The 20,687-nt window shown below is 53.6% G+C and overlaps 1 protein-coding gene across 1 annotated transcript in view; it reads right to left on the bottom strand.

Annotated features, from left to right (window-relative positions):
- Positions 1-1,246: 1,246 nt before the first annotated feature.
- LOC103251589 (immunoglobulin superfamily member 21) overlaps positions 1,247-20,687 on the bottom strand; it is a gene marked incomplete at both ends in the record, with an annotated part of 107,149 nt that continues 87,708 nt past the window's right edge. Inside the window, one exon of the mRNA XM_021708624.1 lies at positions 1,247-1,365. Within this exon, the coding sequence (XP_021564299.1) occupies positions 1,247-1,365 (119 nt within the window). The remainder of the gene's footprint in view (positions 1,366-20,687) is intronic.

Here is a 20,687-nt window from a genome sequence, read left to right as displayed (position 1 = left end):
CTGTAATCCCAGTGCTTTGGGAGGCTGAGGTGAGTGGATTGCCTAAGCCTGCGGGTTCGAGACCTGTCTGGGCAACTTGGCGAGTCCTCATCTCTACAATAAATCAAAAAATTAGCCAGGTGTGGTAGCACGTGCCTGTAATTCTGGTTACTTGGAAAGCTGAGGCAGAAGGATCACCGGAGCCCAGCAGGTTGAGGCCGTGGTGGCCAAGGCTGCGGTGGCCGGGAGCGTGCCACTCCACTCCAGTCTGGGTGACAGAGTGAGACTCCAACTCAAAAAAAAAAAAAGAAAATCAGAGAACACAGAGCTAGAAGTCGAGGCCACGTCCTCCCATCCTCATGGCTGAGCCTGACTCCAAGGGTGTCTCTGACAAGAACATCAGAGCCGGCAGGGACTTCTGAGATCACTCAGAGACCATGCCCTTGTTTTACAAGTGGAGAAACTGAGGCTGCAGTGGGGGTGAGTTTGTCCAAGGACCCAGCCAGCTAGAGACAGGCACTAGTATTATTCTCCCCATTTTATAGATGCATAAATGGAGGCGCAGAGATAGCATCAGAGCGCATCATTCTGACCCTTTGACATGTCCAGAAAGACCTTGGAGGGACAGGGAGCAATCTGGCTAGGCGCAGAGCCTTTGCAACAAGTGAGCATCACGGCCGAGATGCTGTCGCGCACTCCCAGGGAGACCTCCCCATAGAAACGCCCTCCCCCCGGTGCCCCCGTGTGCCTATCCACAGGCCTCTTGCTGCAGCCTGGGCAGGGCACACCCACAGCTGCCGACCCCTCCCTCCCCGTGTCCTCACCAATTCCTCTCCCCACATCCCCATGCTGCCTGGGGACATTTTGAAGAGAGACACTGAAGTGGAAACCAAGGCCCAGAGACCGTGATAGCCTGCTGCTCCTCAGGGACTCCTCCTTTGGTCGCTCCTTTGCTACAGTGGCCATATGGGAGCCCCTCGGCTGGGCGGGGACGTGAGGGCCCAGGGATGAGGCCCAGGCCTGCAGTCATGAGCTCAGGGTACCAGTGCCAGGGGGAGAAGGGGCTCCCGGGAGAAGATCTCTGGGGTCAGTGCCTCACAGGTCCCCCCTCGGCATGGCCTTCAGGCAAGGGCAGAAAAGGGAAGAAAAAAGCACGCCAGAAATGTTGGTGGGTGGTCCCCAGGACGGCCCCACGGGCACCCGCGTGTGCACACATACATGTGCACACACCTCTCACTGATCTTCAAGAGCAGGGCCCTGCACTCACCCATGACATTGAGGAAGATGTTGCCTGATGCCAGGACCACCTTCTCCCTCGTGGCTCTGTCGTAGATGCCCACGTGGCACTCGTAGGGACCGTTGTCGGAGATCCGGACCTCGGGCAGCCTGAGGGGAGGCAGAAGACGGGATGAGGGCTGGGGAGGCAGCACTCCAGGAAACCCTCCGCAGCACCCGCTGGTCCAGGCCCCGCTCAACAAATGCTGCAAAGCGACCACATGCCCGTGGGCTGGGCTGTGAGGAGGAGAGCATTTATGGAACACCGACGGTATGCCTGTCCTGTGCTCGGCACCTTAGAGGATGAAGACGTAGACTGTATTCGGCTGAAGTCAGATCTGTACCCAGTGGGCCGGACCAGTCATCTAGCCTGGTATCTTACACAAACGTGGGCAGTGCCCACTGCCAATGGCTGTGCCATCCCAGGAGGACGAAATAGATGAGGAAGTGTCAACATGTAGCATGACGCTGGCATGTGGTACGGGCTCAAAACTGTCCCTCCTGCCTCATGACCGTCCTCCAAGTAGGATCCAAATTCCCATTTCATAAACACAGAAACGAAGGCTTGAGGAGACCCAGTTGTCCCCACCCCATGTGGCTGGCAAGAACCAGGATGAGAATCTAATTTCTCTCTCCACATCACCACGCTGCTACTTTATTTATGCCCAGTCTTGGGGACATTGAAAAGAAGCACAGCAAGAACCCTGTCCCCAAGGAGCCCCCCTCCAAGTGGACACAGAGGCAGGGAAGTTGATCTGTGCTCCAGGGTCACCTAGAAAAATGTAGACTTATCTGGGCCTACATTGGGGGTGGCCACTTCTGGCTCTGAGGTGGCCAGGAGGGCTGCTCAGAGGAGGTGACCCCTGAGGATGGGAGACATCTCCTCAAACCTGCTCCCAGACTTTTCCTCTGAAAGGTCAGAGAGTCAATATTTTGGGCTTTGTTGCCCTGATGTTGCAACTACTCCACTCTGTGCTTATAGCACAAAAGCTGGCATAAACAAATCAGACAGTGCGCAAACAAATCAGTGGACTGTGTTCCAATAAAACTTATGACTAGTGAAATTTGAATTAAATATAATTTTCAAGTGCCATGAAATATTCTTCTGGTTTTTTTTTCTCCAACTATTTACAAATGCAAAAAGAATTCTTAGGTGGTTCACGCCTATAATCCCAGCACTTTGGGAGGCAGATGCGAAGGGATTGTCTGAGCTCATGGGTTCAAAACCAGCCTGGGCAACTTCTCAAAATCTTGTCTCTATAGTAAATAAATAAATAAATAAATAAATACATAAATAGCTGGGCATGGTGGTGCACACCTGTAGTTCCAACTACTTGGAAGGCTTGAGGCAGAAGGATCTCCTGAGCCCAGCTGGTTGAGGCTGCAGTGGCCGTGACTGTGCCACTTCACTCCACTCCAGCCCGGGCGACAGGGTGAGACTCCGACTCAAAAAAAAACTTTCTGGGACTGAAGTGGAGATTAAGTGCTATGATGCCGCTGCAAAACTTCTATACACAGGAAAGTCATACCCAGACAGACGGAGGGGCCATGACCATTGTCCCGTCATCCTCTGGTGCCCCGTGGGGAGAGGGGATTCCCAGTAAGTGGGATCTGGACACGGTGACCCGGAGGAGCCTCAGGCTGCATTGCAAATACCGTATCCCGGTCACGTCGGGAAATGTGTCGTCTCCCAGCAAGTTCAGCCTCCTCCAGCTACAACTCAGAGGGACTGGAGTATCTGATGAGGTCTTAGAAGTTCTCAAGTCACAGCAGAAAACCAGGAGAGGGTATCCACATCCACTGCCCCACTCCACCTCCCAGGCCCAATGGTCCTATCAGAGAGACGCGCTGGGCAGAGGAGCCTGGGCCCTTGGGCGTGTGTCCCAGCCCTGCCATCCCTGAGAAATTCGGTTCTTCTCCCCCACACCCTCCTTGTACACAGTCCCCAGCCCGCTCAGCTTCCATCTCCATGTGTTTCTGCAGAGCAATATAGCCTCAGAGTCACTCTTCTTCCCTGTGCCTCACGGCCCCCCAACCTTCCCTGCCTCACCCCCCCCCACACACACCTGGGCTGCCAGCCTCTCTCTCCATCATGGTTGTCTCTGCTGAGCCAGCCGGTCCCTCCCACCACCCAGCAGACATCAGCATAAACAAACACCTTCATTTACATAGAACACACAGAGGTTGACATCTGGTCCCCGACTGTCATGGAAGGACTTAGAGAATGGAGAGCTTTCATCAGGGGAACTTTGCAGAGAAGACACCGCCTCCCTCTGCACTCTGCTTTCAGAAGAAAGAGCGAGGTGACAGCGGTAACAGCAGGGGGTCGCTCTCCCCTCCGGGAACGATTTTCTTTGTTTGTAACTCAGCTAGACTGAAAAAATAGCCTCTCTGCCGGGCACCATTCCTAAGTGACAGTCATTTAGAGTGATATTTTTTAGATAAGACAATGGGGACTCGGGAGAGAGACTGCATGATTCACTCGCGGCCCCGCGGTTTACAAACAGTAGGAGCAGAATTTGAACTTGGTGACACTCGCAGGTGTCGGTTATAGAGGCAGCCTGCTTAAGTGACTTTCGTAGGTGACAGGAATGCTGGCGGCATGCTCAGGTGACAGCTCTGAAAAGAAACTGGCTCAGGGAACACGTGTCGCTGGCAGTCCCCCAGGTGATGTAATAAGATAATCATGACACGGCTGACACCCAAGCGGATACATGTGGGTAGCAGCCACCTAGGTGATGGCTACAGATGTGTTTATGGGACAGCAACACAGGTGTCATGTTTAGGTAGTCACTACACTGATGACATGCTCAGGTGACAGTAACATAAGCAATATGGTTGGGTGACACATGTAGGCTACACCTCACAGGTGGTATAGAAGACAGCTCGAAAGGGGGGGGGACACCTGGATTGGTGCCTTGTAAAAAAGGCAGCTCCTCACTGAGGCTATTTCTACAGCCCCAGCATCCCCCTGCCAGGTTCCCTGGCCCCACAAATGGCCCTGCCTCTACCATTGACCAGGTAGGCTCCTGGGCATCGTCCTCGACCCCACACCCATGTCCGCACTCCCCAGGTACAACCAGTGACCAAGTCCTGGGCATTCTGATTCTAGACAGATCCTGAATCATTCACTTCCCCCCAGTGCCTCTGTGCCACCTCTGCCCACCTGGAACACGGAGGCAGAGGCGGAGGGTTTGCCAGGCATTCCGTCCCTGCTAATCTCCCTCCAGTTCATTCTCCAGGTAGAATCCAGATTGTGTCAAACGCAAATAAGGAGAACGGTACTCCCCCATCGAAAGCCCTTCCCAGGCAACCCTCTGCTCTTAAGACAGAGCATCCTCATTTTGGCCGACAGGGCTCCTTCTGCATCCCCAGAGGTGTCTCACCCCTCCCTCCTCCCACACCCCTGCCACAGCGGCGCTTTCTCCACTCCCCCCATGTGCCAAGATCCTGTTTTACAAAATAGGCTTAGAATTGCAAGGATGCTAAACTCCTCACCCTGTTTCCCCCATCTCTACTGGCTTATGTGAGCAGGATCCCTCCATCCCCCCGCCGTCCTCAGCCAAGGCAGATTCTCGTTCTCACGGGCAGATCTGGCAGATGCCAGGTCATGGCTTTGGTTGGGACCGGTCCCCTTTTTCTCGGTGCCTCAGCTGGGATTTTGCCTTCTCTGCTGTCTTCCTAAAGGGGATTAAGTGGCCCAGAGACTCCTTTTGCCCAGAATTGAGTGGCATTGATCTGCATGCTGGATGGAAGGCCTTCCGCAGATAGCAGGGACCCGAGGGGCAGAGGGTGAGGAGACCTGCTCTCACCGCAAAGGGCTGCGATCAATAAACTATTAATAACTGCAAAGGTTTCTGGAGAGATCAGTGTAATGCAGTTTAGCGGCTGGAGTTTACTAACACTGACGGCATCTCTGAAGGGCCAGTAATTGTGTTTTTGCAAAGCCAGGCACTGGGAGACCGAGGACCCTGCTGGCTGACCCCAGCCTGTGTGTCTTGCTGAGGCCACGTAAGGACGGGTTGCTGTGGCTTCTGCTGGGCCTGGACCAGGACTGTGGGCCATCCACATTCAGCATGAGTAAGCTGAGCCTTGGAGGTGGATACAGGCATGCCAGGGACTGGGTCCCTGCCTCCATGCTTTTGTCTATGCTGTCTGTGCTCCTCAGGCTCTAAATTCAGGCACTGCCTCAACCAGGCAGGCTGCCCTGACTGCCCGGCCCTCTGAAGACAGAGCTTATCTCCATCCCCCCAGGGACACATCTCTCTGGAAGCGGGGTTCCTGTCTCTATCGTGCTACACTGTAACTTATGTGTCTCCCCTCCTAAGCTCTGAGCTCCTTGACACAAGCCTGGCCCCATGGCAGCTGCTCAGGGAGTCTCTCCTGTCTGGATGAGATCTGTAGAAACAGAATGGACCAGGAGAGCCCTGGGTTCTAGTCTTGACTCTGCACTTGACTAGCATGTGATGTTGAACGAGATCCTTTGGCCTCTCTGAGCTGCTGTTTCTCCATCTGATAAACGGGTGCTATAATACCTGCCTTGTGGGTTTATGGCCGTCGTGGGCAGGATGCTCATACGGATACAGAAATACAACGGGAGGCAGTAAACTGAGAACTTACCCCTCGAACCCAATCCTTGCTACTACCCTAGTAGAATGCTACTTTATAACATTACACAAAGCATTCTATCTTACATATTGTATAACAATGGTAATCTGATTCCCATCGTATAGGTGAGGAAACCGAGGCATGGGGTGGGAGGTAGGAGGACTGAGATCACAGGGTGAGAAGGTGCCCAGTTTGAATTCAAGCTGGGTGGATGCCAGAGCCCATGGATGCTCCCCGCCTCCCACCGCCCCTCAGAGCTCCTTGACCAGCGAGCGCATGTGAGCTCTCTGGTGTCTGAATCTGTCTCCACAGCTCTTGAACATGTTTCTATTCTGAGCCTCATCACCTCTCCAGGTAACGAGAGCCATATGCTTCCTCCCTGCTGGGAGAAACGGGGTGGCATTTTTATTCTCCTAAATTCCCTGCCTTGAGCTTCTGGCAGGCCCTTAATCCTGGGGACGGGGGCTCGCTGAGCGAGTCCAACGCACATTGTCCAGCCCCAACGCGAGCTTTGTCCTTCCAGACACGAGAAGCTCATGGAATCAAGATGGGGGTGCTCGGAGCAGGGAATGGGGCTGGGGGGAGACCGGGAACACGCTTTAGACGCACCTCCCTGTGGGGGTGGGAAATCGAGTGGTCCAACATTTCACTTTTACTGAGATCTGAGGCCTCAATGAATGAACGTACGCAAACACTCTTAGGATAGGACCGGGTGTGCCGTGGGCCTGTGTCGTCTTCTTGCCCTTATGTGGTTAATGAATTATGTTCTAGAACAAATCGTTAAGCCCCCACCACGTACTAAGCACTGCTGTGGTGCTGAGTATGTATCGGGGATAAGACAGCAAAGTAACCCAGGAGGCCACGACTTACGATGGGTCGGTCGCCTTAAGGATTTTTCAGCGTTGCAAAGGTGCAAAGGCGATTCCCATTCGGCAGAAACTGCTTTCAGCATCCACACGACCACTCGCTGTTCACTTTCAGGACAGTATTTGATGCATTACTGGCAGCACTCAACACTTTGCTACAAAACAGGCTTTGTGTTAGATGACTTTGCCCAGCTGTAGGCTACTGTAAGCATTCTGAGCACATTTAAGATAGGCTAGGCTAAGCTAGGAAGCACAGTAGGTCAGGTGTTTTATCTTTTAATTTTTGATGTATTTTTTTTAACAGAAGGGTCTTACTCTGTTGCCCTGGCTGGAGAGTAGTGGCATGATCATGGCCCACTGTGGCCTCCAACTCCTGGGTGATCCTCCTGCCTCAGCCTCCTGAGTAGCTGGGGTTACAAGCACCTGCCACCACACCGGACTAATTTTTAAATTTTTTTGTAGAAACAGGGTCTTGCTATGTCGCTCAGGCCAATCTTGAACTCCTGATCTTAAGCAGTCCTCCTTCTGGAGCTGGAACTACAGGCATGTGTCACCATGCCTGACCAGGTGGTTTTTTTTTTTTTTTAAGTTGGAGTCTCACTCCTTTGCCCAGGCTGGAGTACAGTGGCACACATGCTCATGGCCACCCCAGTGTCAACCTGCTAGGCTCTGGCGATCCTTCTGCCTCCACCTTCCAAGTAGCTGGAACTATAGGCGCACGCTACCACACCTGGCTATTTTTTATATTGTAGAGACGACATCTCGCCAAGTTGCCCGGGCTGTTCTTGATCCTGTGGACTCAGGCAATCCACACGCCTTGACATCCCAAAATGCTGGGATTACCTGAGCCACCGAACCCGAGCCGGCCTGGCCAGGTATTTTAAAGACATTTTTAACATAAGATCTTTTCGATTTACAATGGGCTTACTGGGATGTAAACCGCCACAAGTTGAGGAGCAGACTGTCCTTTTAAATGGCAGCACCAGGGTTTTTTTTCCTCACAAACCTGCATGTACATCTCGTTCCTTCTTGGAGGGAAGAGGTTGGACATTAATTAACCTTCCAGGATCAAGTTCATCACAACCACAACTTCATCCTTCTGGGCCCGAGGGGTTTTGCCACGCGCTAGGCCAGTTTACCCTTACCTAAAATGTGTTCTGGGATCCTGACCTTACTTTATTCTAAATTCTGCTTATAGCTCTATTGAGGTGTAATCGACAAACAATACACTGTACATAGCGAAAGTTCACACACTCGATACATCCTGATGTATCGAAACTATTGCCACAATCAAGATAATGAACGTATCCCCCTCTTCTAAAGGGCTCCTTGTGCTCTCTGCAGCCCACCCCCTCGGCCTCAGGCAGTCATTGATCTGCTTCCTGTCACTATAAATCACGTTCCCCACGGTGTTATAGAAATGGAGTCAAGGCAGGTGTTCCATTTTTTGTCTGGCTTCCTCCGCTCATTCACGTTGTTTTGAGATTCATTCATGCTAGTGGCTTCACCGAGCGCTGGTTCCTCTCTCGGGCTGAGTGGCGTCCCATTGCATGGATGCACCGTCTCGTATGTAGCTGTCCTCCTTCGAGGGACACTGGGCTGCCTCTCGTCTCTTCACGAAAACACAGCCTCGAAGGCCGCCTCGCCACCTGACTCTTCTTTGATGTTTCAGCACGGAGTGCAAGACTGTGTACCAGAGGAAGACAGGGCGTAGCCGGGCCCCTGCTTGACGTTATGAGACACCGTCTGTTCCTAAAGTGACTGTACGAGAGTCTTTGATGACGTTTTGTCTCTCTGCCCACACTGCTTGGGATGCCTTCCTCTGGAAGCATCTCACTCCGCGCGTTATCCCTTGCACAACCTGACTTTCCCCATTCCTAATCTTTCTTTTTCTTTTCTCTTTTATTTTATAGAGATAGGGTCTTATTATGTTGCCCAGGCTGATGACAAACTCCTGGCCTCAGGCAATCCTCCTGCCTCGGCCCCCCAAAGTGCCGGGATTACAGGCTTGAGCCCTATTCCTACTTTCTAAGGCGCTGTGCTCAATGGGCAGAGAGCTTCAAATGCAAATAATAAGTTCGGTTGCAACTGTACATACAACCCAGATAGAGTTGGAAGGGAGGGTGGGGCTGCGGAATTTCTCTATGAGAAAAGTGTGTGTGACATTCATGTAGGAGCCTCTGACCCTCCTTTAATCTTCCCTTTGATTAGGGGACATTGTAGGACAGGTGGCTTGTGGGCATTTCCTTCTCTCCAGTCTCCTGCCTCTGCTTGGTCGGCTCAGAACCTCCCCACTTTTGTCTTCATCCTTGCCCCTGCCTCCCTGCCTGAGGCCCCCCACCCTGCTGCCAGAGCGACCTTGTGACAGTGAAGACTCGACCTGTCCCTTTTCAGCTTAAAACCTTTCCGCAGCTTCCCTCCACTGGAGGACCAGGCCCAACTCAGCCTGTCTGCAAACTCAGATCTGGTCCGGGCCCAGGAAAGAGGAAGGAAGGGACAGATGGGGGGAGGGAAATGGTGTGTGGCCTTGCATCTCTTGCCAAATTTCAGCAATCGAAGGAGAGAGCTTCTCAGGACCAAACTTTTATAATCTTCCCTTTTTAAAAAACATTTTGTCATTCAAACATCTTCATTTATACACACAGTGTTCCAGGCTAGCAGAGAGGATTCAGGTGGCGATGGGTCCTCTGAGGCTTTAATGAAGAGATGAGAGAGCCTTTTCATTTGTATAACCATTGTTTGCATGGAAACCGAGCTTCTCGGAGGCTGGGGACAGAGTTGTTCTTGCAAGTAGGTTAAACACACCCCCTGCAATCTTATGAGTCCAGCGCCTGCCTGGGCTCTGCCCTCCCTCATTCGTGCTGGAAAGATCTGAGAGTGAAGTCATGAAGTTTCACCGTTTGTGTGTCTGTCATGATCCCCGGATGGACTGCTCCTTCCCTGAGGCCCAAGTTCAGGGTCACGTCCGTGATGCTGGGGTGACATTTGCAAAATGCCTGCTCCACCTGGAGAGCCAAGGGGCAGAGCTCATAAAAATGGCCATAAAGTCTCCAGCAGCCCTCAGTGCTGGTGGGATGTTTGCTAATAAGAAATTCGGAAAAGCTCTGCTGCTCCCTGGAAAAAGGGGGTGGGGCGTGAGGTCTCTGCCCTCCCCTGCCTTCCCCCCCACACCCGTGCAATTTGCAGACTGGGCTCAAGTCTGCAATGTGGCCCAGTGGCCCAGGTGCATACCTGCTGGACCAGCCCTGGCTACGCCTGTCCCCAGCTGCCCTCACAGCATCCCTGGGTGACAACACGGGCTCCCCAGGTTGGGAAACAGATTGGCTACTGGCAGTGGCATTTGTGGCAACCAGCAGACCCGAGAAAGCAGATGGAGACAGGCAAGAAAGGGTCTCCCCAGACCGTGTCTTGGGTGGGATCCTCCCTAGGAGACCCCAGGAGGTGCTGGCGTGCACGAGAATCCCTGAGGATCAGGATAAAATGCAAATTCTGCCAAGGCTGGGGGGCCCGAGAGTTTCTAACAAGCTCCAAGGTGATGCTGCTGCTGGTGGAGATGGCCAGTGAAGTCCCCTCTAGGTCTCAGGGCCTCAATCCTTCTGCCTCCTCCCTCAGCTCACCTGTCTGGTTACCCTTGTCCTGTTCTCCAAGACATGCTGGGGCGGGGATGCTCCTTCCATTGGCTTCACTGAACCCTAAATCCCAGAACCTAGAGTTTACACGTTTGGGGCGCATGGCAGATACCTAATGAGTATTGTTGAGCAGAAATGATTGGAACACTGGGGTGCTTTTCACTACCAAGGGCTGCCACAAACATGGCCACCCATGAACACGGCCTCCACACTGTGCAATTTGCAGACTGGGCTCCTGGCCTCCTGGTCCTCGCCCTGCACCTGCCCCCATCATCCAGCTTCTGGAAGGGAGGATGCCCTCACTCTTTCCTGGTCCTCTGGCGGTGGGTCCACACTCGAGCCCAGAAAGTGGGTCCCAGACTCCAGCCCTAGGTCAAGGGCAAGTTGCTTTGTCCTTCTTGGTATGAACTTGACCAAAGTCACCTGAGATGGGAAGACCTGAGCCACCCCTGACAATAGTGTCAACACGTCTGCCTGTGAGGAGGGGAGTTTCAACTCTAAGGAAACAGGGGCAGAACAACCCGAAATCCAGAAAGGATGCCCGCCCCTCCTTTTGGCCAAGCCATGGTGTTTCAGCTCCAGCAAGCCTTCCCAGGGGCACACGAGAGAGACATTTCCCCTGGGAGGTGTGGGGCCATGGGACGTACTCAAGCAGGGAAGCAAGTGGACGTTTGTGACACTCCCTTGAGCTAAGGGCCTGCCCCGTGGGGACAGGATGTACATTGAGGAGTTCGCTCCTTGGGTGTCAGTTCTCCCAGTTCAGCCTGGTCATTTAGCCAGGACTAGTAGGATGGAAGGGAACTCTCTGGAATGTTCTGGAACTTCTGGGCAGCTAGTCCCAATGTGTCCAGGACTTTCCTGGCTTTGGCACTAAAAGTCCCATGTCCTGGTAACCCCTCAGTCCCAGACAAGTCAGAAAAGTTGTTTCCCCTACATTTAACAGATAAGAACACTAGAGGGAGAACATTTGCTCAAGACCAGGCAGTAGTCACAGCCCATCTGGGAAGGAGAGTCCAGGCCCTTTGGGCCTGGTGATCCATCAGGGGTCCTGGGAAATGGGCCGATGGCTGTCCCCTACTGATGATGTGAGGACGGGTAGTCTAGGGATGGCGTTACAAAGCCTCCCTGGTGGGCAGGCATAGCAGGAGCGCAGGGGCCTGCAACCATGGCTGCCCTGAGCCAGGTCGCAGTGGGTTTGGTTTTCAACAAACCAGAAATGTCTCTTTTCACTGGAGAATTTGAATCCAACTTCTCCCCCAGCCAAATGGGAAAAAGACATGTCTGAATTGTTCTGTGGGACTGGGGGCTCACGGTCTGGGTCCTCCTACCCAAATCCAGTCATTCCCCCAACTGGGGAGTCATTCGGGAGCCTGGCCAGTCTCAGGGTGGTAGACTGCCCTGAGAGCCAGGCCTATGGGTGGTATGGACTGGAGGGAGGGGAGAGAGGGCAGCGCCAGACAGGGGGCCTGAAGCCTCCAGAAAAGCCCCTCACCCAGGACCTGGGCCCCTCCGCGCTGCCAGTTCTGTGAGCTTCTTCCCTGCGTGTTTTCTCCTTTCTTCCCAGAAGCTGCTGAACTCTCCTTTCCAGGGCCTTTAAAAAGCCATTAGTGTGATTTTCACCTCCCTTTCAACCTGAACACGGTTTCCATCAGAAAACTGCTCAGTGGGTGCAAAACATCTATGGCAGCCAATCAAATGTGGGGGTGGTAAGGAGGGAAGGATAGTGGAGAAGGGAGGTGGGAAGGAGAAGTTCCAGAACATTCCAGCCAGCCCCCTGCCCGCCCTGCCTCCTCCCGTAGTCTTCCCTTCACCTCACCCCACCCACCCATCTCAGGCCCCACCCTGGCCACAGTCTCCATGGACGGCCTCCATGGACGGGCCTTGTGGTCATTGGCAGCCAACTGTGAGGGCTGCTTGGCCAGTCCCCCCTTCTGCCCACTGTGAAGGGTCAGGATGAGGGGGAGGCCCTCCCGCCCCTCCATTGCCTTTCTGAGGGGAGGTTCTTGCTGCCTGCTGCCCCAGCCCCCAGCCATGCCCTCCTCTGTTCTCTCTTCACCCTGAGAGGGGACCCTCGTGCTGGGTGGATGCCAGCCCACGAGATGCTAGCCGCGACGCATGAGCTGGCACCCTGGCAAGGACCTGTTTCCAATGTGGAAACACACCTCTCAGGAATCAGATGCTCCAAAGAAAAGCCACCGAGAGCCTCGCCTGGGTGGGATCCTGAGTCCAGGAAGTCAGGACGGGGCCCCCGCAAGGACGAATTTGGGGTCGCTGGCCCCTGTGCTCCTCCCACCCAGCGCTGTCCCCCGCCTCAGGCCCCGCCCCTGACCCACCCCTGCCCCATCTCGCCCCTGTGGACCCCCTTCCCACGGCCCGCTGCCTCCCATGCCCACCGCTCTCGCTCTCTTCCAGCCCCCCTTCCTCTCCAGGCCTCTCTTTTCCAGCCTCTGGCTGCTGCCATGGAAACCACTTCCTCCTCCAGGTCCTGATTGATCCATTTAGCCCCTCACCGGTCAGCCTGCTGGACTCAGGGTCTGTTTGGGGGCGGGTACAGAGGTGGGAGGGGGCGAGGGTTTGGGGTGCTCCTTCTACCCCGCCTCACCCGACGCCATCCCGGCTGGGCGGCATGGGGCTCAGGGCACGTGCCCTGCAAGAGGAGGCTCTGTGCCATGGGGTACGGGGAGCCAGGCCAAAGGGAAGCTGGGCAGTGAACGTGAGGGAGGCTGAGGACGCGGCTCTCTCGCCGCCTCCTTTCTATCCCTCCAGGTTGCTGTGTTCCCTGACAGGAGTCCCTGTCTCTGTCTCTGCCTCTCCGCTTTGTGGCAGGTGAAAGCTGGCACGGGCAGGCCCCCAACTGGCTGGAACCGAGCCTGCCTGCAGTAGCAGAGGGAAGATGTGGACGGGGCTGCCCCCGGCTCCAGCGGTTTCTCTGGTTTTGTTCCGTGAACACAGCTGCGCCCCTACTGTGTGCAAGTAGGAGTCAGGTCCTCACCCTGCTGGGGGCAGTGCCTGACTCACTAGTCTCAGCACCCACTGGATGCAAGACCCTGCGTGAAACACTTTGAAAATGAACCTCGCTCGAGTCTGCCTGAAAGCCCTCAGTAACCGGAATTATAAGTAGCTGGTACTTCCCTGGGCCTTCCTGTGGGCTGGGTATTCCCAGCTTTAGCAGGCTACAGGTGTGTGATCTGGGGCACGTCATTGAATGCCTCCGTGTTCCCATCTGTAAAATTCAATCTTCACAACAATCCCATGACCTAGGTGTTATTATTTTCCTCCCACTTCCATAGATGAGGAAGCTGAGGCAAAGGAGTGTTGGTTATAACCGGTTGACTCGGATCACTCCACCCGAGAGTGTCGACGCCGGGTCCTGAGCCCTGGCAGCTGGACTCCAGAGTCAACGGCTGCTGTGTCTGAATGGTTGTGACCCTCCCCCGCCATTGAGATATTGAACCCTAGTCACAGTGTGATGGTCTTGAGAGGTGGTGCCTCTGGGAGGTGATGAGGGTGGGAACACCCCTGAAAAGAGGCCCCAAGGAGCTGTCCTGTCTCCTCTGCCATGTGAGGACACAGCACTTTCTGGCTTTATAGACCGAGGGGGCTCTGTGAACCAGACCGGGCCCTCAGCTGACATGGACTCTGCCTTGACCTTGAATTCCCCAGTCTCCAGAACCATGAGAGATAAACATCTGTGGTTCATAAGCTGCCTGGTTTATGGGATTTTGTTACAGCAGCTCAAAGGAACTAAGACATGCTGTTAGTTAACCCTCATGCTCCCTGCTGTTCCAGGTGGGAATAGCACCCAGCATGGCTGGGACTTCTGCGGGTCACACTCAGTCAGCGGCAGAACGAAACAAACCCCTTCAGAGTGGGAAGGCGGAAAGGATGGGCGGAAAGCATGGGTGCTCTGGAGTCATCCAGGCAGCAGGCTGTGGCTTCGGAGGGAAATGGTGACCTGGTACACAGCCTGGCTGTGTCCTCTGGTGACCAGGCAGCCTCATTCTTCTGCAGGGACCATGCTCTTTCTGGAAACAAACTCCAGCAAGAATCTGTCACATGGGTCCCTCTGATACAAGACTAGAGACCGCAGAGACCAAACTCTTCAACCACAGGACAAAAGGATCAGAAAAGAGGTTCCGCGAGGTGGCTCTTGACCCCTGGAAAAGCAGGCTGCATGCCAGAGCACTGCAGTGTGGAAGAGCCAGCGAGCCTCTTCTGCCCAGGGACTGGGTCGACCTGGCCCTCCTGAGTGGCTGTCAATCAGCCCACTTCCTGCAGGGAGAGTGTCCAGGTGACATAGCCTCAGAGTCCGATTTGGACAGAGTAGTCAACCAGCATTATATCGCTTAGTATCGGCAACCGCCCAGTGAGGTCAGAAGAATGACCCTCGTTTAACAGATGAGGAAATGAGGCTCAGGGAGGCCAGGCAATTTGCTGAGGCCATGCAGCGAAGGCCTGGAAGAGCTAGGGGCAGGAACTCAAGTCCAGGAGTCCATCAAGAGGACAGAACACCTGAGAGTGGCCGGACATCAGGCTTTCCTCTGGGATGGTCTAGGGGCGGTGTCGGAGCAGGACCCACGACTCTGGCCAGGCAAACCTGAACATCCTCTGCAACGTGGAGGCTGGACCTGGCCCCACAGGAGGCCCCACCCTCCCAGGCCGGCTGACGGGTGACCTGGGGCCGAACCCGGTTCCCGCTGCTTCATCAGAGCCGAGCTAAAAGCATCCTGGGTTTGGCAGTGGAAAATTTAAACTCCCAGCTCCCTCTCAAGGCTCTTAAGCAGGTCAGCCCGCCAAAAGCCCAATCCTTCAATCCGGGTTCTCTTAAAAAGTAGGGCAGGCCAATTATGTTTGACTGTCCTGAGCTACGCGGCCCCCAAGGCAGGAAAGGTCGGGCCGGGATGCCCAGGGCCGCCAGCAGATGGGAGGCAGAGGAGCCGGCCGGCTTCTCCCATCAGCCTCTTTGTCAAAACAAAATTAAAATGCCTGGACTCTTGCTGGCACCAAGATCCCATCCAAGGTAATAGGTATTTATCTTGGTGTGTTCGACTTCGGGCTTGATGCCACGGGGAGAGGAGAATGGGAAGATACTTGCTTCTGGCTTTGTCTCTCACAATCAGCACAGCGGCTGGTGCTTAGAAACAATATCGGCTCATTTGTTCCACATATTTTTTTACTGAGCATCTACTCTGTGCCAGGGCCTGTCCAGGGTGCTAGGGATGCAGCTTGTGAACAATACAGACAAAAACTGCTGTCTTCATGAAGCTCGTGTGTTGGTTGGGGGAGACAGACCAGGAACAAAGTGAGCTTAAAAATATGTCGCATGTTGGCGGGCTGTCGGTGTGTTTAGAACAATAAACACGGGTCAGGGATCGAGGGTGATGGGAATGGAGGTGGGGTTTCACATTTAAAATTTTAAATGGTGGAGGGGTCAGGGGAGGCTTCACTGAGGAGGTGATGATTTGGGTAAAGACCTGAAGGAGGGGGCCGCGTAAAGCTGGGGTATAGAATGGATGAAACGGACAGCCGCTAAACTTACATTCAAGTGCCATGAACTTTGCCCAATAGGTTCATAACCACCATCTCCTTGTGAATTCCTTGGAACGACTCAACAGCATGTAAATTATTAATGAAGCAGCAGATGCTCAGAGGCAAAGTCAAAGACAAGGTCTCATCTTCACGGGCTCACCGTCTGTGCAAGGGAGTTAAACAATTCAGCAGCTATTCTTTTCCTAGTAATTGTTACTGTGATAGCTAGCTGGACATGTGGTTGTCCAGAATAAAGGCTACATTTTCTAGTCACCCTTGCTGCAGACTGTTATGTACAATTTACTGAAGCGTCCTTAAAAGAGAGGGAGTGTCCTTCTCCTAATGTAGATGCAATGGCTGGAGCTGCAGCAGCCTTCTTGATGTGACCTTGAGGATGGAGACCATACACAGGGGAACATCAAGAGAGAAGGGGCTTGACTCCCTGACACCATGGAGCACACCGTGAACTTGGATGGACTGCCTGGGATGCTTAGGAGAAAGACTAAACTCTTCTCTAGTTTAAGATACACTTACAAAAAAGAAAAAGAAAAGAAAAAAGATACACTTACTTTGGGTTTTCGTTGTACATGGCCCAAACTAGTTCTCACGATATCGTTTCAAACAATTGAGAGTAGTGTGGATAGTGGGGGAAAGAGGTTGTCCCTGTGTCTAAACCCAGCCATTATTTATGGTGGTTGTTTACTATAATTTGGGGATAATTAGTATAAAAGCCACATCTTCAGCTTTTTAAAAAGAAAAGCCACACATATAGATTTGAATTAAACATCTCTTGATTTTCAATATTTTGTCACTGAGTTAATTAAAGAATGTTATTTTAATTAAAAACCCTTCAATATTGGTCAAATAGATCTTGATGACTGACGGCTCTGGCCTGTGAACCCCTGGTTTGTGAGCGACGCCCCGTGAGCAGACAGACTCCCACAGAGCGACTGAGGGAGCTGGGGAATGTCCGAGCTGGGGCCTTGGGAGCTCAGGGCTAAGCCAGCCATGGAAGAGATGGGTGGCCACCACCTGTAGGGGTGAGTTCCCACTGGAGTCAAGCTCCTAGAGTGAGGCCTCTGGATCTTCACCAAGGCCAAAGCAGAAACATGCTGTTACACACACACACACACACACACACACACACACACACACACACACACACACACACATTATCAGGGGAGACAAGGTCTGCAGAAGTGAGCAGTGGCCTGGTAGGCTGCTGTTTTCAGTATTTTTTTTGAGCCGGAATCAGACTCCTCCCAGCTGGAGTCACCCTGGCTGGGGTGCAGTGGCATGATCATGGCCACCAACAGTCTTGACCTCCTGGGCTCAGACAATCCTGTCTCAACCTTCCAAGTAGCCAGAACTACAGGCACATGCCACCACTTCTGGCTAGTTTTTTGATTTATTGTAGAGCAGAGGTCTGGCCAAGTTGCCCAAGCTGGTCTTGAACCCCTGGGCTCAGACAATCCTCTCGCCTCCACCTCCCAAAGTGCTGGGATGATAGGTGTGAGCCACCGCGCCCGGCCCTGCTGCGTTTTCATGGACGCATCACTACCATTCACCGCCCCTACTACCCGTCCCTTCTGCCCATTGCTGGCGTAAGGATGTGTGTTCTTGGTGATGGCGTTGAGAAGGTGAGATAAGGAAGGGCGTGAGTGTCCACTCCCCTGCAGGTTTGGGAGAGAGGCCAGGGTCTCTCCCTCATTCTTCGGCAGTATCATTTAACAGTAACTCAGGCTAAGGACGTGACCGTGGCGGAACCACCCGTAGTCAACACACCCATGTGGGCCCCGAGGAAGGACTTTCATGTCACAGGTTGCTTTCCCATGTGCCCCTGCCCCCTCCCCCACCAGGGCCTGCCACACACTGTGGGTGGTGAAGATGGTGGGGCGTGGACTCCACATGGACTCTGGAACCCAGCTGCCTGGCTTGGAACCCTGCCTTGTCTACTGACTAGCTGTGTGACCTGCAGTAAGTTACTCTACCACTCTGTGGCTCCATTTCTCCAACTTACCGTTGGGGATAATGAGCCCTTTGTGGGGCTTAAATGAGATAATAGGAGACAATGCCTGCCTGTTGTTAGCGTGTGTGTTGGCGTCCCCACCATGCCATGCCTTGGCACAGGCATTTACACCTCCTCCCAACCCCCCCACTCTCTTCTGCTGCTCTTCCAGAGGCCTGGGTATGGATGTGGATTCTTGCCCAGAGACTGGGTGGCAAAGAAGAAAAAGGCGGCAGGTCCCAGGGACATGGAACCCTCTATGAACGCAGAGCCCATGGTGGCGAGGCTCCCAGCAGCACACAGGACCAGGCATGGAGAATCCACCTTTCCCAATGACTCCTGGAGGCATGAGTTTTTATCCCGGCTCTCAGGCCCCTTGGGTCTGGAGTCCTGATTCTCAGAGTTAAGAAGGGGCTCCTTGGGGGAAGGGGGGTGGCTTTGTGGCCAAGAGCACAGGTGGTGGCAGCCGGTGGACTTGGGGCCAAGTGTCGGTTCTGCCACTTGGGGACACCGTGGCCTTGGGCAGGTTGCTTGGCTTCTCTGTGCTGTCTCCTGGCCCACAAGAAGGTGAGGGAAGAGCTTAGCAAGAGGAAAGAGGGAGCATTCTCCTGGGGTCGTGGGCTTGGAGCAGCAGGGCCAGAGCTAGCCCTGGAGGAACCAGCAGGAGCAATGCCGATCCCCATCACAGAGAAGGCCCCGGTTCTAAGCACCTGGCCCATGTCACCTCCAGCCTGGCCCCAAACCTGGAAGGGCAGGTAGGTCATGTGGGAACCCTGAGGCTCAATCAGGTGACGCGGCTCCCCCAAGGTCACACAGACAGGGGGTGGTGGAGAGAGGTACCCATCGGTTTTGCAAAGTGAAACAAGGTGAGCTCTGCCCTTAGATCCACGAGTTGCTGAGGACGTTGCCAGGCACGTACTGGTGCTTGCTAATCTGCAGAATCACAGCTGATCACACAGCACACCTCATGTGTGCTAGGTCCTGGCTTACCCCCTTGACATGTATTAGCTCGTCTTACCCCTGCATGCTACGATGCTGGTTATTACGTAGGGTGACTATCGTGCACTGTTATCTCATCCTCATCCCACAGTTGAAGAAACCGAGGCACAGAGAAGCCAAGTAACATGCCCAAGGTCGCAGTGAAAGGATGGGCATCCCACTAGCAACCCAGGAAGCAAGCTTAAATCAGGATCTGTCTAGGAGGAACTGGCATCCCAGAGAAAGGCTCCGGCCGGGACCTTGGGGCAGGGGTATGTTAGGGACCTCCCGACGGGACGGGGAGGCAGGGGCTTGCATAGCCAGAGAACTGCAACAGTGTTCAAGGTCAGAGAGGAGGGCGATCACAAGGAGGGTCCGTGTGGGTCCCGAGCAGGAGACAGGCCCTCTGAGGCCACAGGCCAGTCTCTGTGGCCTCAGGCAAGCCACTTCCTTCTCTGATCCCAAGATTCCTCATCCGTAAGGGGAGGCTTGTGAGAGTTCGCCCCTCGAGGGCCAATGATGAAGATGAAATGAACCTGCATAGAGGCCACGGCAGAGGGCCCAGCCCGCGGTACGGGTCGCATGCACGCCACACATGTAGCACCATTATTATTATTAATGAGGCATGAATCATCCTTACCCATGAAGGATGACCTCTGCCAGCCTCCAGGGAGGCAGTCAAACCTCTGAAGTTGGAGTCGTGCCCCAGGCCAGGCTGGAGGGTGAGGACCGAAGCAGACTAGATATTTTCTTTGTTGTTTTTTTTTAATCACTGGGCTGTGATTTAAAAAAAAAATCACGGGAAAGCAGATACATGAGAATAGGCTTATCAAGGTGGTTTTCCGTTCCACTGTAATTTAAAATAAATAAGTCAATTTAATGTTTATAGAGTGAGTTATGCCTTATTAGGGACACGGTGAGCTGAGGAAACTCGGCCAAGGCGAAATTTGAGAAATTGGCCCCGGCCGTGAGAGTAATTACAGCAGGGCCTTAGTGTGCAGTCTCGCCCAATGATATTTTCATTCTGTCTAATTTATTAGTTTATTAGCTTTATGGTGACTGTAGAAAGTTATACCACAACATGGGCCTAATTCGATCAGAGCCAAATTTTCACATCTTCCCGAGATGGCCGTAATCAAGGAAAAGCCCCCTCTTCAGAACTGTTTCCAAGTTTTCCGGAAGGACTCAGGGCAGAGTTCCAGGGCTCCGGATCCCCATGCTGCAAATTCGAAAGGCAAAAATGCACAGTGGTCCCCAGCGCAGGCTAAGGTATAAATACCAGCACCTTTGCTTCCCTGTCATGGGGCCTCACGCGAGACCTTAGCACGCCCAGGCCTCGGTTTTCTCACCTGTAGAATGGGGGCAATAATAACTCCTACCCATGTGGCAACGGAGAGCCCTGTACCAGCAGCTCCAGGCGGAACCCCTCATCGCTGTCTCCCTGGATCCTGACGCTGCATCTGCTCAGAGCAGCTGTTCAGTAAATGTTCATTAGATGAAAGTGGCAAAGGCCCCCAGATCCACGTCAAGTGGTTAGGACATAATCACACTACCCTTTTATCTTGCGTGCCTTGTGTCAGCTTTTTTTTTTTTTTTTTAATTCAGGGTCTCACTCTGTCACCCAGGCTGGAGTACAGTGGCATAGGCATGGCTCATTGCAGCCTCGACTTCCTGGGCTCCATTGATCCTCTCACCTCACCCTTCCAAGTAGCTGGGACTACAGGGGTGCATCACCACGTCTGGATAATTTTTTGATTTTTTTTTTTTTTTAGAGAGACAGGGTCTTGCTATGTTGCCCAGTCTCCTCGTGCCTGT

Source organism: Carlito syrichta, unplaced genomic scaffold, assembly GCF_000164805.1.
Source record: "Carlito syrichta isolate Samal-C Ts95f unplaced genomic scaffold, Tarsius_syrichta-2.0.1 Scaffold143138, whole genome shotgun sequence".
Taxonomy (NCBI): domain Eukaryota; kingdom Metazoa; phylum Chordata; class Mammalia; order Primates; family Tarsiidae; genus Carlito; species Carlito syrichta.
This window is presented reverse-complemented; position numbering and strand designations above follow the sequence as displayed.